The sequence below is a fragment of the Psittacula echo genome (assembly GCF_963264785.1).
Source record: "Psittacula echo genome assembly, chromosome: 1".
In the NCBI taxonomy this organism is placed as follows: domain Eukaryota; kingdom Metazoa; phylum Chordata; class Aves; order Psittaciformes; family Psittacidae; genus Psittacula; species Psittacula echo.
Window position 1 is genome coordinate 65841084 of NC_137735.1, and position 17348 is coordinate 65858431.

Consider the following 17348-nt stretch of genomic DNA (forward strand, 5'->3'; position numbering starts at 1 on the left):
TGGTAGCCAAGTAGTTGTAAAATGGTGTCCCTGACCTTGACTTGATTGGCATTTGAGTATTAATCCTTGCACTTTAATGAAGACTACTGCCGCCATCCACCCCCTCTTTGGATTAGGGGGTGTAGCAGTCCTCTTGGAAGAAAATGGGGGCAACTAACTGATTAGAATTTAAAGACATTTGGGTCATGCTTCCAAACAAGGGTGGTGGCAAATAGCAATGTTGTAGTTAATTTGCTTTCAGATAAAAAAAAGCTTGGATGTTAAGTTGTTGAACTCCTTGGGCAGATTTTGGGGATACATAATGTGTAAAGATGCACATTTATGCACTTTCTCACTTTGTGTATGTGTAACTTTTAGTTATATGAATTGTTAATTTACATGACAGAAGTATCTGAGCAGCATTTAAAAGAACGCAGTTGCATGCATTCAGATTGTTCCTTTTCTTCTTCACTTTCAGGCAGTGAAGGAAGTGAAGCACTGTAGTGCTGGTCTTTTCCTTATGCTACTTTTCCTTCCCCTCTGTTTCTACCTCTGCTACAATATTGCAGCATGCAAAGCTTTGGCTGGTCTCATAAAAAGGGGATTTCCAGCACCATACAATACTGGCTTACAGTAAAGCCTAACCTTTGGGCTAGGTTTAAAAACAAAAAAAGTAACTGTACTTTGAGATATAGACAGACATTTGTTGATGAGACTAAAATCTCCCCCTTTTACCTGTGACACGTTCTGACATGAGCTCCAGCGGTTGGGATTCATGGATCTCTTCAGTGGGCCACACTACTTTCTGTTTTACAAAGCTAGTACTTCAGGCAGCCTCCCCAAGATGTGGCCTTCCTTGCAGTAGTGTTTTGTTTCCCATCTCCTGTCATTGCACAACTAATAGTGAGGCTGCTCCCAGTGGTAGTAGTGACAGGGACTTTAATAACAATGCCATTATGGGCTGGTTTCAATGGCATAGTAGTTAAAGTGTTTGGTTCTGCTACTAACTGCCCAGAAAGCAATATGACAGTGGGATATTTATAGAAAAATACCGGCGCAGGCAGAGCCTTACAGTTAATGCAAAGGGCACCTTTTAAAAAGTGGCCTGGTGCTTTCATTTCACTTCAGCAGGGAAGTAATACTCTTTGGAGTTGTGGGATACATTGTTTAACTAGACCTCTAATCATGTTATGGATGATGTGTCTCCAGGAGAATCAGGGGACAAGACCTTTAAGTGTTTTTATCACAGCTTAAGATCTCAGACAATGTGAACTTAAATAAAAGTATATTTGGGAGGTTGTTATTGCTCTGTATCCTTTTGAGGATACCTTCTACAGTAATTTTTTTTTTTTTTTTAGAGAGAAACTCACGGTTATGAAGTGTTTGACCATGAGAGAGGATCAAGTTGGCAGTTACTTGTATACTGCAGTTCAGCTGAGCCTCCTTTATTAAATCATTGTTCAGCAGTCCATTTGTTTTGGTGAGAGAGCTAGTGTCTTCACTGCTAAGGTAATAAGCCTTGTGTCACTAACAAATGCATGATGTAAGGTTTGTGGGTAGATTTCATACCAAAGTGTCAGTGGCTGGTTAGAATTTTTTCTTTTTGCCCTCTGATTGTGTAGCATGGTCTGTTTCATAGGAAGTTGCCATGTTTCACTGTGTCTAGGAAATTAGGGAAATGGGCTTTCCATTTGGGGAAAAATACATACAAAAAGTTTGGCTATATGCCTTCACAGGAACCTAGAGCTTTCTGACATGGCAGAGCCTTACGAAGTTTGTGGAGGAAGAGGTCAGATGCTAGAGCATGAAGTTTGCAGATAGTTATACACATTATGTACTCAGTATGAGAAAGTTTGTGTTGTCATGAGTCTGTCATCTTTAGATCACTGCTTGCTTGAATGTTTACACTGGCACTGGGCAGTAATCTTAATGTTTGCATTTGCAATTTTTAAGTAGAGGAGAGAAAAAGAGAAACTGTATGTTCATGTTGTTATTCAAAAGTCCACTGTAGATGTTCATGTTGCCACCCCATTGGGATGTGTGATGTAGGAACCAGCACTGGAAGGCACAGTGTTCCATTTGCTTTTGTGTTTTATACTGCAAACATAGGGTGGACAGGAAGGTTGAGCTACAGCTTCAGGGTACCACTGGGCTTGGGGCATGGCTGGTTAATGACTGAGTTACACAAGGGTGAGGTGAGAGTATGGGTGGCTGTCTTTGCTAACAGCCCTTCTCATTGTTGAAAGGAAACAGACTATGATTATTAGAAGGAGGAAATCTCTTGACTTTAGCATCCTGAAGGGATAGATGTGAGGTTGCAAAAGGTGTGTGTTGCCTATGTTTGTGTTTCTGGATAGAGCCTAGATAGGCCTTTTCATCTGATGTTAGCCTCGTGAGCATTGCACTGGCTTTGAATGCTACACAGACATATAAGCATCTGCTGTTGGTGGATCTGGGGCATTTTGAATAAAGCAAAGTAAGTAAGAACAAAGTGACAGTGTTGTACAGCTTGATTTGCCTGGGCTAGTTGGGCACTGTGCACTGTGTCTCAGGAATCATCTCTTCTGTACTTGAGGAGACCAAGTTTTAGTTCTTTCAGTGTTGACATGGACATTCCAACTCCTGAAAGAGATTAAGAAAAAGAGCCTCCTGGCTTCCTTCATGTGATCATTCTGACACTGATGATGAAAGCTTTTGTTTTCATTCTGCTTGATTATGCAAGTAATCTCAAGTAAAATGATCCAGTCATACAGGACAGTGTTGCTTTCCAATCTTTGCTCAAAATGGATTTCCTGCTACTAATCTATATTAGTATTAGTGAAAATTTGCAGCCTGACATATAAACATACCTGAGACCTGAATGCTTAATGTTTGCCATTTGAATTGTCAACAAATATTTACATTCTGGTTTTACTCTCTGGAAAAAAACCTGTGATGTATATACTCTCCTGGCTTTCAGTCTTCATCTCCCACTGCCTCTGAATGAGAAATGCCATGCTGACCCTCCAGAACTCCCTTGAGTTGTGCTGGTTGCTCACGGTAGGGAGAAGTTACCATTTCTGATGAAAGGAAAGAAAGGGGGATAGTTCTCTTTCTCTGTCTCAGTACTACTGAAACTGTTGGTGAAAGAGGAATCTTTCAACTGAGAGCACCACATACGCTAAATAAGTGTGTCTAAAAAGCCTGCTTTTTGACATCCTTTTGATGGATGGTTTTGTATTGTAAATGTTATTACCAACAGACAGTGGTTCTGAGGAACTACAAAAATGGGGGAGTGAAAGACTGATTTTTAACAGAACTTGGCTAGTAAGAGGTAGGAGGTAATAACTCTGCTAGCAGAGCCCTTGGCTTGTTTCCATGCACTACTTGTGGCAGAATGCTGAGCCTGGCTGAAGCAGCACAAACTTGTACTTGGGCTATGGCAACATCTGCCAGCCTGGAACAAATCTGTAGTGTGCAGAGCTTCAGATGCACAATTCAATGAGAGATGTTCTCTGGATGACATTCCTCTGCTGAAGTGCGAACAAACAGCATATTAGTTACTCTGTTTTCATTTTCTGGTGCGTTTTCAGCATCATTTTCATAAAACTGATGCTTATTGAACACAGTGAAAATAAAGAAATGTTTTCATACTGTCAGCAGAGCTGTAGAGGCAGGTTGGGGATTAGATGATGTCGATCTCATGGTCAACAAATTGTGTTGAACCACAGGGAACATAGCAGGGAATTAGAACAAAATCTGCCCTGTATCTTGGGGTTAGTTAGTGTTCTGGGGTTTCCTTGGTTGATGGGTGTAGGGTTTTTTTGTGTGGTGTAGGGTTTTTGATGGTTTTGGTTTTTTAACAGGATAAGGTTACATGTATGTTCTACTCCTTTACAAAAATGAGTGATTCAGTATTTGTCTTTAATGAGATTTTTTGAACATCAGTTCATATTTCGTAAGATTTCTTTGGACTCAAAATTTAGTTATTATCAAAGGCTGCATTTGGTTTGTTTTTTATGGTTTTGTTTTGTTTTGTTTTTTTTTAAGGGGTAGTTTTGGTTTGGTGCGGGTTGGTGTGTAAATATTTATTTCTTTTCAATGGAATACCACTGCTGAGGTAGCCTATCACATATACAAAACATAAGGCCAAATTCATGTGTAAGATGCATACTACAACTTCTGCTGAATTCAATGTGGAGTGTATATACATCTCCAAGAGTCAAATCTAGGCCCTGTTTGTTTCTCAAAGATGATGCTGGAGTGTTAAAAAGGCATGTGATTTGCCTCTGAGGGGGCAACTGTGCAGCTAGAGATTTTGTGGAGCAGTTAACACTGCCTTTTTTATTTTTACCATGCTGTAGAAGGATTTTATATGCATTTTAACAGTTATTTAAGAGTCCCCATATGCTTAGAAAAGAATCTGAATATATGTGCCTTTTTTAAAGCTGCATCATAACTAGGTTATTTCATCAATAGAGTCAAATGACTGGGAGTTGCAGTTGGAACAATATGTAAAAATACAGCTTGTAAAAGATTTCCTTTATTAACTGTCATCATCCACAGAATATATGTTCAAATAAACGTTGTGTAATAACTAAATTTGAGATTAATAGGCCCCTTAAGAAACAGCAAAGTCATTCAGGATAGTCAGTGAAAAATAGCCTGTAAGACTGTAACATGCACATATTGTCCTGCTTACATGCTCTCTCTGGTGTCATTCCCATTTATCAATGTCGGCAGGCTCTGTTCTCATTAAAACACTCTTGCACAAAAGCAACTTAATTTTCTTAAGAGAAGAGGGCACCTGATTCAATTTAGTGCTCAAAACCAGGAACTTGAATATATATGTATTTTTCCCGTCTGAACTCAGATGAATAGTTATGAACAGCAATACAGATTAAACCTTATTAGGTATATTTATATTCTGTTTGCAGTAACAGTGCTGTGGCAAATAGCTTTCTACAGAGCTGTAGCATCTTATTAATGGAAACAGCAGTTAAGACATGAGCTGCGGTAACACTCACATGAGATTTTATTTTTAAATAGGAGATTGAAGGAGTTGTTTAAAGGGACTCTGCCAACTCATTCAAGCTACTTCTGACGTCGTGCCTTCTTCCTCCACCTTCTCGATCTACACTGATCTCTTTGGGTAGATAATTTTTTCTTTTCTGTGCTGTTTGGTCAAACCATTTCCATCACTGCAGTATTTTTTTTTCATTGTTGTTTTCTTCTCCCTGTTAAATAGGAGATGTATCTATTACATTTTGCATTAATTACATGAACACTATGAAATGTTCTACTACCATATTGTGTTCTATGCCCTCTACTGCGTAATCCTGTAGTAGTACTGCTAGAGTACTTGTCTTTCTCCAGTTCTTTTCTACTCTTCCTCATTGTGCTATGTGTGTTAAATGGGATATTTAGTCTTGGGCCTGGTACTTGAGCTGTATATCCTACTAGTGCATGTCTGAAAATAGTAAGGTTTTAACCTCAGGTAATGGTGGGTATACACAGCGCAGCTTTGTGTGATGCTTAGGTTGCTTCCTTCTGTTTAGTTTCATTTCTCTGCATCTGTGGCCTTGCCTCTGGAATGTCCTTTCCACAGACTGGTGACGACTTGGGCTCAGGCAGGTCCTAATGTATGTAGCATGTGCTCTCTCAGCTACAGGGTGCCTGGGGGTAAGCACAGGGTTAAGTACATTTAGGAAGGTTACCTCCCTAATGGCTGCCAAATGACACTCAAGAATCAAACATTTTAGAGTTAAAAATATATTTATAGGTGAAAAAGCCTTTTACTATTTTATGTAGTCCACATATAAAACCGTGAGGCACCTTGTGTCTCTGTGGCTCTGCAGTAAAGAAAACTACAGCTCCAGTTGAGCTGTGCATGACAATTTCATACAAATCCTGTTGATAATGATAAAATGTTGGGGTTTGACCCAGATATTTCAAATATTGCCATTGTATCTTTTTCTCTTTTTTAATGTAGTCCTGCTACGTTATTATCAAAAAATACCTGGTCTAATAAATTCCAGGATAGGTTAGTTTGATACCAAAATGCTCTTCTTTAGGTTTGTTCAATACCAAAAAGCTTTTTGTTAGGTTCAGGTATGGAAAAAGAAAAGTTTCTGACAGATAGGTTTCCTTCAGAGGTGGGCTGCTTACTTCTCACTGGAAAGTGCTCCAGGCTAGATGATCATTCCTGGAATTACAGATCAGCAAGAGAGTTCCCTCAAGCCCAGTGATGTACAGAGTTGACTGAAATTGTATCTGCGGAATATTAACTAAATTTGTTGTTTGGTGGAGCCTAGTGTGTACTGTTTTAAACTCAAGGGGAGACATACATGCTCTTCTGTACTAGCTCGTTTAAGAGTACTGTCAGTGACTTTTAGTCTTGTCTCTGACTTGATGTAAACTTAAATAATTGGCCTGGTTGTTACTACTGCTTTTGAATGTGGTCTCACCTTTCAGTACATGCATTTACCTTTTGAAAGGATCGTGTTACTGATTTTAGAGACTGCTCCCCACATATTAATCATAAGTGCAATGAACAGTTTTCAAACACATGCAAATCTGAACTTGGAGTATTATAAGGACTTGTAAATGTTTTCATATTTTGTTGTTTCATTTAAGCTGACTGCAAATAGTCTGATATCTGTTGACGTACAAAAGGCGCAAACACTAAAGAAGTTATACAGTAATAGTGACTAATAAATGTTTCAAATAGCAAATGAGGAGCCTAGCTGTATCATGTGTCAGCACTAATGTTTATTTGTATCATCCCTCTAAGGATGTCAGAGTGCTTTTTAAGCAATGAATTAATATTGACAATGCCCTGTGAGGTATGTAGGCAATATTATCCCTCTTGATAGAAGGGAGTTGGAAGCGCACAGAGTGTTTAAATTCTACAGGGTCATGTACTAGGGTACATTAATAATTACAAATAGAGCAGTTGATTCAGTTTACTACAGGTTTCTTTAAGCTGAACCAGAATCACGAACAGGTTTGTGGGCAGGAGAAAAAATTGCTTCTAAGTTTATTTTTCAGGGGAAATGTTTCTAAAGAAAACTGCAAGTAGAGTACTTGACATATGTAAGTTCTCCCTCATTGAGGCAAATCATCTGAATGATTTTAGCTTAATTTCCAGTCTTCCTGCATTATTTGTTTTTTCTTCTCTTGCCTGTAATGAATGTTAAATCAGCTGCCATGGAAGATTTCTGACACATTAGAGAAAGGGAATTAAAAATTGCAAACTAGTGTACTCCTGGACCATTGTGAATTATGACTTTTGCACATGATGGCCAAATACGTAAAGCATAAAATTTGTCTGAGATTGTTGTCTTAGTACCTGTTAGATTCTTGAGAATATTAAAAAATCAGAATTCTTTTGGGTGGATCAGGAAGGTAAAAAGAAAAGTTTGTTGATGGCCAAAATAGCACCATGTAGTATCACCACCACAGAACCATCTAGAATCTCTCCCTTCCACCTTTACAGGTGCATTCCTGGAAGTGGAATTGCAGCATATTTTAGGTAAAAATTTTTATGCCTATAAATGATCCTCAAATCAGAAATGGTAGCCACTGATGTGGCTAGAACTAGATGCAGTGTGTCCTTTTGAGGGTATCTGTTCTTTCCAGCTACTGCTTTCTTCTCTGTTGAAATGACCGAGGAAACAGTTGAGGGCTATCTAGCTCTGAAGTTATTTCTTTAGCATTGGTAGACGTGGTCTGGTAGGCTCACCTGCACTGCAAGCAAAGCCTGGCCTGAACCCAACTTTTGGCAAAGCCAGATATTTTTGAGACGGGGGGGGGGGGTAAGTTTGGCATGCTGGGGAGGGAAGGGCTACATTTTGTGCTTTCTATTCATTTTATATGGGTTTCACCAGCTTTCCTGAAAAGGGTGAATGATAAGGTTCTTGGTAGCAGGCAGAAATGTACCTGTCACTCTGCACACAAAATCTGCATGGGGTGGAGGGGACTGTTAAGTTTCCTCCCAGCCTTCTGCTGCAGAAGTGAAGCCCAGATGCTTCTGTCTTTCAGACCTTCACAGTTGATTTACACTGTTTTATATAGCAAAGATTGTTTCGCAAGGAAGAGATCTTTAAGTATGCTTAAAAATGGAAGTCTGCATCCTCCTTCATAGATTCAGAGACAGGGTGTAATAAAAGGGACCAGATTGAAGTGGTGAAATACAGTCTGTGTAAGAATGGCAAGTGCCCAGCTAATGCCAAAGAGACTTGGTAAACCTGATGGTTTTATTAACATAATAATAACAGCGGCTTTAAAAGGGATTTATTAACAAAAGATACCTGCAAGGATGTGTCCTATGTTGGAACTGATCCCTTGCATTAGGTTTGTGTGCATGGGTGTAATGTGTCTCTCTCTTGCCACCTGAAAGGATCAGCTGCACAGCTTCAAATACAAGTAGAAAATCCTGATTTCATTCACACTTGTTGAAGAATTGTTTTAAGTAGTACTCACTCTGGCTTTCAGCTGTGATCTCTGACAAGAGGAGCTATTTGGACTTGTGCCTTTTTTTTTTTTTTATGTTCAAAAATGGAATACTGATGAGGAAGAGGTGTTAAAATATGTTATTGTACTTTACAACTGTCAACTATAATGTTTTATTTAGCTATATCTATTCAGATGCTTCCTCCACAACATGGAATACCATATGCCATTGTCCCTGTTAGTAAGCAAGTCAGCAAAGGTTTCCCAGTCTGCATTTGTTTTTGTATTTGGGCCACTGAGGAGCTGTGGTCCAGTGCCATCTTTTATTGATAGGGCCAGCAGAGGAGGAATCTAATGAAATTATCAAAGCTTTGAATTAATTATGAACTTGAATAAGAAAGCTAAGCTCTCTAGAGCCAAGGATCTCATTATCCATTCATTTTCATTGCATCCTCTTATGGAGCAGAAGGCAGGTTCAGCTACAACTCCTACCCTGATTTTGGACTTTATTCAAACTTGCTAAACTTCCTAGGATCCACTTGTTATTAATATGTGGCTGGAAGTGTCCAGGTGATTAATTTGACTCTGCTCTAAATCTTCAAGTAAATGGTAGATTTCCCTTCTTCCTTTCCTCTTACCTTTGCTGTCTGGCTTTTCATCATCAGACTGGCTGCCATACAAGAATTTCTGTTCTTTCTTGGTAAATGGGAAAAACTATTATTCAAGACTCAGGTTTAAACTTCCTGGAATTTAAAGAGTTAATCATAAGAAATAACACTGCTACTTTATGTTTCCTGGATATTTAGGTAAGCACCAACACTTCTAAAGTCATTATCAAAATTGTTTATTTCCTTATTTTAAAAGACTTTATGGAGTAAACATTTTGGCCTCAGGAGTGGGGGGTCATTGTGAGTGGTTTTCTTGTATGTTTGGGGTATTTTTGTTGTTGTTCCTATTTTAAATTTGTTGGACAGTCTACAGAAATGTCTGACTTTGTCAATATTTTATTATTATGAACAATTAAATTGGTTTGCTTGCCTGATGATTATTCAATTAAAATAGTTAAAAGTCTCTGAAAATGTAGTGGTTTGGTTAAATCAGATTATATTTATTTTGATTAATGGTAAATATATAAAGATGTTCCTGCCAAGTAAAAGCAAAAGCAGTGAGCCCAAGCTGCTGTGTAATATTCTTAGTTCTTCTGGGTGTTTCCTCTTAAGGCAAGGGTTTTCTTCTCCTCTTGCTTTTGTCCATTTCAGCGATTATTTATGAATGCATAAGCTTGAATCTATCAGTTTTCGTAAGTTACAGACCACTGGCAATTTTTTAAGCAGTGGCTAACTGCCTAATGGTCTCTGTGTATGTGTGTATTTGGAGAATCTAATAGCTTTTTGGGCAGTGGAATAACATTTTGTTCTTGTACTATCGCTATTTTACCATTGTTGATATTTGTCTTTTTCTCTCTTCAGGCAGCTGCTATATTTAATTCTGCTTTTGGAAGTTTTTTGGTAAGTAATGCAGTATTTATAGCAAGTGCTTTAATAGTCTTATATTTAACAGTATCATGTGTATTTGTATTCTTCACATTAGTGTTGGTGGAATTGTGCCATTTAGCTGGCAAAAATTTGAATCATCTTTCAATTTATGTCACCATGGCATTAAATACAGATACTACATTTTCTTTTCTTTTGTTGAATTCTTGAGAACAGTAGTGAATAAATTGTCTCTCTTCATGATAAATTAATAATGTGTAAACACATCTTAATTTTCTCCTTAATGGGTTAACAGAAACTATTATTATGCAGATGTTTCAGACATGGGCATCAATATATTGATTTTTCTAATAAGGCCCATCAAATACTCATTATTTTCTATCAAGAGGCCATGGATTTTGAAAAGAAAACATGACCCAGCTGATCAGAGAGTAGATGCTAATTTACTCAGTGACTTGTCATTTGTTTAGCATATTTCATTGTCAGTGAAGCCACTCAATGTCTCTGAGGAACACACTAAAATAGCAAGATATGGGAAAGCAATCAATCCAGATGGAAATATAACCATTTCTGTAAAAGCAAAACCAGTATTTTTGGGCCTAATGGGCTACAAAAATTCAGAAAGAACACTAAATAAGTATATGTATGAAGAAAGAAAGAATAGATTTCTTTTATTGATACATTTAGAGAGACATTAATGAATATTAAATACAAATTATTTCATATGTAGGCAAGCTACTGTGACTGTTTTGTTTATGCAGCTAATAATTGAATTTATTTTTTGTTTTATTAAAATTTGTGCATGTTTAAAGTGTGCATGTTTAGATGTGTGTGTTTGTGATTCTGGTCTTGTGTCCCCAAGAGGAAGACTATTATGTATAAAGTGAATGAATGACAAAAGAATTCAAATTAGGAAATTAAAATGAAAACTGCAAGTACAAAATAACTAACTTTAGGCATGTTAAGTTTATGAAAAGCTGGAGTTTGGAGTTTAAGTATGTAAAACCGTACTGCCAAAAGAGAAACTTGTGGCATTTTGAAGTTATGCATTGTGCTGTTGCTTTTTTGAGGGACTAGGTTAAGGTCAGGAGGATGGATTTCTGTTTTGTGGGTATAGATGTCCATTCATATTTTTAAAATATCAATTCCCAAATACTTGTTCCTTTTTGTCACCTATCATGGCCTCCTCCAATGGGAAGAAGGTACTTTCAGCCTCAAATTGTGGAATCCCAGTGTTAGAGCAACTCTTAAGTCTGTGTATGTGCATGGTATTTTCTCTCATTTTTTGGCACAAGCTCCTGGTTCTCTGCTGTCCCTAGCTTTTGGTTCAGGAGGTTTCCTTGAATATCCGAAAGCCTCTGTTCAGCTGTCATTAGGAGAATGTCATTTGACTTAAAATAAGAATTTAGGCCCCAGAGCATCTGACTACAATGCCGGCTCCTGGTGAAGCAACATAAACATATTTTAATCTCTAGAACCTGTTTCTTCTTTCTTCAAAGAAATCTCAGTTAAAGAAGCTGAGCTAGTTGGTATGTTCATGTAATACTTCTGATTTTGGTTTTAATCTTAGTTCTGTAAATCATTGGAAAGTTCTATTCACATGTAATTACCCCATTTTGCTTTTTATTCACTTCAGAATTCTTTTGAAATCTTGGAGCAGCATTGCAGAAAACATTCTTGTTAAAAACAATTTCCAGGAAGAACTTTTCAAGAATATTCAAGATTAGCCAGAATCAAACCACAGGACCAGCTGGTTTTTTTTTTTTTTTTTTTGCGGGTTTTTTTTTTTTTTTTTTTTTAATTGCTGATTGTTTAACAAAATCAAATTACAAAGAATGGGTTGATGGTAGGCCAGGGACTGTAATAAGTAGCTGGAGTTGTTTACCGGTTTCACTGTACTATAGGTCTACTTGGTCTTTAATTGAATGGCTTCTGAATGTCACTAGCATGGGGTCACTTACTTTGTAACTTTTCTGTGGACAACTGGTGAGTTGTAAATAAATAAATATTCTTGTTTGAAGACTAAACTGTTCTATGAAATATAAGAATAATTGGCCTGTTTCTGAGAAAATAATGAGCTTGTGGTGATGTTTTTGGAAGTCCATCAGTTTATATTGGTGCTTAACTTACAGGCTTGGCTATAGGTAGAGATCCTATTTCCTTTATCTTTAATTTATGATGAATCTAAATCACATTTGCATTTGTCTTGTTGGTCTGATGATGTCCTGTCTGTGGATCGACTTAGATGCAGCTGTATGCTTTTGTGACCATAACCGTATGCATGTCCTAGAGATAATTTGGAAATATCTGATCATTGGCAAGGTTGCAGTTTTTCTCACGTTCCTTGTCTTACAGTGTGTAGCACGTGGGCAGGTTGCTGCACTTATGTGTAGCCCTGACAAAGCCAGGAGGACAGTATGCTGTTGCCTGTCTCAAACTATGTCCTGTGGGCCAGTGCTTGTATATGATAGTGAGAAGCAAACTGATTTGAAAGGGCTGAAAGATGTGATAGGCTTTTAACTCCTTTTTTGGCGGGGGCATGGTTTTTGTTTTTGTGGTTTTTTTTTTGTTTTTGTTTTTGTTTTTGTATTTGTTTTTTTTTTTTAACTCTTTACTCATTTTTTTTAAGACTAGAAAATGGGCCTTGAGAAAAATAAGCCATGGAACAAAATGTCTGAAGGAAAAGAGCCTAATTTTAGTATGATACTGAGATGAGTTATTTAGATGAAACGGGACACATTGTGGTAAGCAAAATGTAGAAATGCCAAATATGTCTCGATAAGCAGAAACATACTTATATTAAGCATCTGGAGGTGTTTTCACTGGTAAAGAGATTTACAAAAAATACTAATCCAGTCACAAAGTAATTCCTTTTAAACTCCACCAAAGCCCATATTCCTATAAATATACTGGCAAAACAATGCATGGAATTATATGTACATATTCACACTTAGTTTAATAATGTCCTGGGTCTAATTAAAACACAGTGTTTTAAAGGACTAATTGTTACAGAAAAGAATTTATATGTAGCTAGATTAGTGATAGCTAACAATAGATGAATTCAATTTACATAATTTTCAGCCAAGAGGATATTTAGAATCATACCACTGAGGATTGCTTTGAGTTGGGTAGTTAATATCATTATCTCCTCCCCTTGTTTAAACAGTTTGGTTTACAATAATTGTGGAACGTATTAAGTGATTTCAGTTTTTCCTTTTAATGGGGCTTTAATAAAATCTGATAGCATTTTACTAATACTGGCTGGTTGGTTATCAGCAAGGTTGCTACTGTAAAGCGTGTAAATGTATACTAAGATCTGCTGAGAGAAAGCAAGCACTGAGGTAGCTGCTTCTGCTTGTGTGGGAGAGGATAATTTTACACCTCAAGGCTAAAGAAATTGTTTGGGATGTTAAGTATGGGTCTGCTGAGATTCTTAATGTATGCATTACTGTGCTTCCTAAGCCTTTCTAGCCTGCTTCTAGAAGTGCTTCAACAGAAAAACAATGCTTGTTAATGTCTAAAGGGCAGAGCAATAGGCAGGATACTGCAAAACGGGTTTCACTAATGATTGTTCCATGGTTTTTGCTTGAGTGGCTCAGCTCGTTCGACTTCAAGTTCACCAAGGCATAGTCCATCATTTAGCTGCTCTTGCACTGGAGACGTGCTCAATTGAGAGCTAAACTCAGTTTACAGTGACAATATAGTGCCATGTGCATGGAAGAAGGAGAGGGCCTAAAGTCTAGAAGAGGATGTCCTCAAAATGCTCTGCACTGCTAGACTAGAAACAGTCTTATCTAATCTCTTTCTTCCACAAGAAGAGAGTGCTTGAGAGAGCAGACTTGGAAACAGAAGAGTATGCAGGTTGTGATGTGAGCCAGTTGTCTTACTCTTTGATGCCTCGGGGTTATGAACAGTAAGTGTGAAAGGAACAGCCATCAGATTCACCTTAAACAAAGAACTGTAACCAAGATGTGAAAGTCTGTGGTGACATGAAGTCGACTCAGAGGACTCTGCTCTGGTGACCATTGCATTCTTGAGAAAACAGAGCAAAGGGTGGCCTTTTGGAAAGTGTTGGTTGAGACTTCTTCCAGTGCTGTCTAGGAATAGGTTAGCTTTCTTTGTTGAAACCTATGGGATGAAATAAGTTATGTCTTCAGGCTACATAAATCACTCAGAAGGTGGGAACCTATTCTAACTGCCTATCATTTCACTAACCTCCTTTGTCCAAATTAGGTATGTATTGTTTGTTGTTTTATCTGACCATCTTTCGAGGGCAATAGAGATGGTTTGTATTGTCCAAAACTCAAATAATTTTTGGAAGCAGCCACTTGGCTGATCAAATCAAGGCTGGTGTTTTTAGTTACATTGTTTTCCAAATGAAAGCTAGAGCTAGCAGGGAATCTAAAAGTTAGTTTCTCACATACACACAAAGCCTAGTTGGTTAATGAAAATGTATGGAATTCTTACCTACTCTGCTTTAGCAGGCATAATGATTTACACAGCCTGACAGCACTAGTGCAGCAAGTAAATGCATTAGTCATAGTGTCCATTTTTCTTGCAAATTTGTGACACAGATTTAATTATGGGAATGACCAGCAACTTACAAATCTAATTTTGGTAGGCTGAGCCAACTTTTTTATTTTAATAACAATAGATTTTTTAGCAATGATTTCATTACTATTTAAAGAAATCCACACATATGGAAATAACCAATTGGCTGAATTTATTTACTTTATTTTAGCTTAATGGATGTTGAATGATTTAGGTTTGTTTTTCTTATTTTTCTTTTTTATTCTTATCACTTTTTAGTATTAGTTATTTCTAGGATAAATATTCTTATCTGGCTTATCTATTTCTAGCACAAATATTGTAAATATTTTTCTAAACCCAGGCAAATGTTTGTTTACCCCTTTGTTCCCTCTTAATTGTGTCTTTACAGTATGAGAAGGGGCAGAGTAGTCATCTGGGATTCTCTTTTTACTGTGCTAGCTGTTTACAAGAAGATCTTGCCAGGAAATCTGTTCACAGGTGCTGAATTCCAGATTCAGTCTTGTTTATTTCAAAGTGGAGCTGCTTTGTGGTGTACCACCTCACTCTTAGAAGAGGTCTCGTTTTCCTCTTTGAAGCAATACAGTGCTGATGCTGGACTGTGCTCCAAATTTGATTCGGGTAGTTCTCAAAATCCTGAGCAAGTTCTTCCTGCTAATCAGCCACTTGGGAAGCCACCTCAGCCCTGAAAGACAGGTTTTTGCATGAGTGGAAGGGGATGGCAGGTCTCAGCAGCAGTGAGTCTTTAGACCAGATACTATGTACCTGTCAGGAAGAGTTTGGATTCCGTGGAATATAAATAGTCTTGGGATCCACTTATGATTCTTTACTGTAACTTTCTCTTATTTTGTGTCTGGTGCCCAACTTTCTCATTGTTATTTAACATCCTCATTTTGGTTTCTGCTATCTTTATTTGAAATCTCAATGTAAGTTTGGGCACCATCAGCAGTTTCCAGGTCTACCAACATTTGAAAATGTGTAGGCCTTCACTGTTACTGTGTATTTGTGCTTCCAGTGTACAGCATGCTCAGTTTAATTCCTAAGTTTGAGTGAGTTTGTTCTATTTTGGTACAAGCAAGGCAGAGTAACAAAGCTCACTGTGATGACGACCTGTTACTGTTACTGTGAACTTGAGAAAAGAACCCTTGATAACGTGATTATTTTGAGAGATGGCTAGGCACATGCTCCCATCCCAGTAGTCATTCATTCATTCTGTCTTTGTGCACACACACCCCCCCACCCCTTCAGTCTGTCCAGCCATTTTTAAAATAGAAGAAGTATAAAGGTGCAATAGTCAGGAAGTTAGAAAGAAGTAAATGATATCTTGCTCACAAGGGACTGAGAGGAATCAGGTGGGGGATAAGTGAAAATCTGCTTATTACAGCACCTACCGTGTGGTCTGTCAGATTTGAAAAGACCAATGAAGTCAGTAGGGATTGACAGGACCAGACAGCGCAGACTGTCTAAGAACCAGTTAACAAATAACAGCCCTACTGTTGGTTATCTTTGAAATGTTAGGGAGATGAAGGATAGGTAACAGTAACCTGATGATGAAAGAAAATATGTTGTGAAGTACTCAGAAAAGTGTATCCTCTAGAAGGCCAATGATCAGTCCCTGTATTTTATTTTTCAATGTCTAAGAGGAAAATGCATTGAAATCTAAATAAAACCAAAAAATGAAACTACTAGCTGTCAAATGTTTATAAGCTATGTGGGCTGTAGCTGGTCTCACTACTTTCTTAGTTTTCCCATTAGCTTTTGCTACTGACCATTTAATTCATCTCCATCAGACTTATGGGACTCAAGCAGCCAGTTCTTCAAAAAAGGAAAAAATGTTTATTTAAAGGTACCAATAAGTAGGCCATTAAAGATATCACTTTGTATTCTCTTTGCAGCCCCCAAATAATTAAATACTGTATTTTAAAAGATAAATATATTTCATAGAATCATAGAATCATAGAATAGTTAGGGTTGGAAAGGACCTTAAGATCATCTAGTTCCAACCCCCCTGCCATGGGCAGGGACACCTCACACTAACCCATGCCACCCAAGGCCTCATCCAACCTGGCCTTGAACACCGCCAAGGATGGAGCACTCACAGCCTCCCTGGGCAACCCATTCCAGTGCCTCACCACCCTCACAGTAAAGAATTTCTTCCTTATATCCAATCTAAACTTCCCCTGTTTAAGTTTGAACCCGTTACCCCTTGTCCTGTCACTACAGTCCCTGACGAATAGTCCCTCCCCAGCATCCTTGTAGGCCCCCTTCAGATACTGGAAGGCTGCTATGAGGTCTCCACGCAGCCTTCTCTTCTCCAGGCTGAACAGCCCCAACTTTCTCAGCTTCTCTTCATACGAGAGGTGCTCCAGTCCCCTGATCATCCTCGTGGCCCTCCTCTGGACTTGTTCCAACAGTTCCATGTCCTTTTTATGTTGAGGACACCAGAACTGCACACAATACTCCAAGTGAGGTCTCACGAGAGCAGAGTAGAGGGGCAGGATCACCTCCTTCGACCTGCTGGTCGTGCTCCTCTTGATGCAGCCCAGGATACGGTTGGCTTTCTGGGCTGCGAGTGCACACTGAAGCCGGCTCATGTTCATTTTCTCATGAACCAACACCCCCAAGTCCTCCTCTGCAGGGCTGCTCTGAATCTCTTCTCTGCCCAACCTGTAGCTGTGCCTGGGATTGCTCCTACCCAGGTGTAGGACCTTGCACTTGTCATGGTTAAACTTCATAAGGTTGGCATCAGCCCACCTCACAAGCGTGTCAAGGTCCCTCTGGATGGCATCCCTTCCCTCCAGCGTATCAACCGAACCACACAGCTTGGTGTCATCAGCAAACTTGCTGCGGGCGCACTCAATCCCACTGTCCATGTCACCGAGAAAGATGTTGAAC

The 17348-nt window shown here is 38.4% G+C and overlaps 1 protein-coding gene across 5 annotated transcripts in view; it reads left to right on the forward strand.

Moving 5' to 3' along the window:
* SLC10A7 (solute carrier family 10 member 7) overlaps positions 1 to 17348 on the forward strand; it is a 144107-nt gene that overhangs the window by 40212 nt on the left and 86547 nt on the right. For 4 of the 5 annotated variants that reach the window (XR_013956801.1, XM_080617520.1, XM_080617521.1 and 1 more), the window contains one exon: positions 9882 to 9920. Coding sequence is in view for 3 of the 5 variants with exons in the window: in XM_080617520.1 (XP_080473646.1) it covers positions 9882 to 9920 (39 nt within the window). In the remaining 2 variants the exon portion in view is untranslated. Of the gene's footprint in view, positions 1 to 9881; positions 9921 to 11541; positions 11567 to 17348 lie in introns of those variants that run through there. The other variant, XM_080617524.1, reaches the window with a different exon arrangement.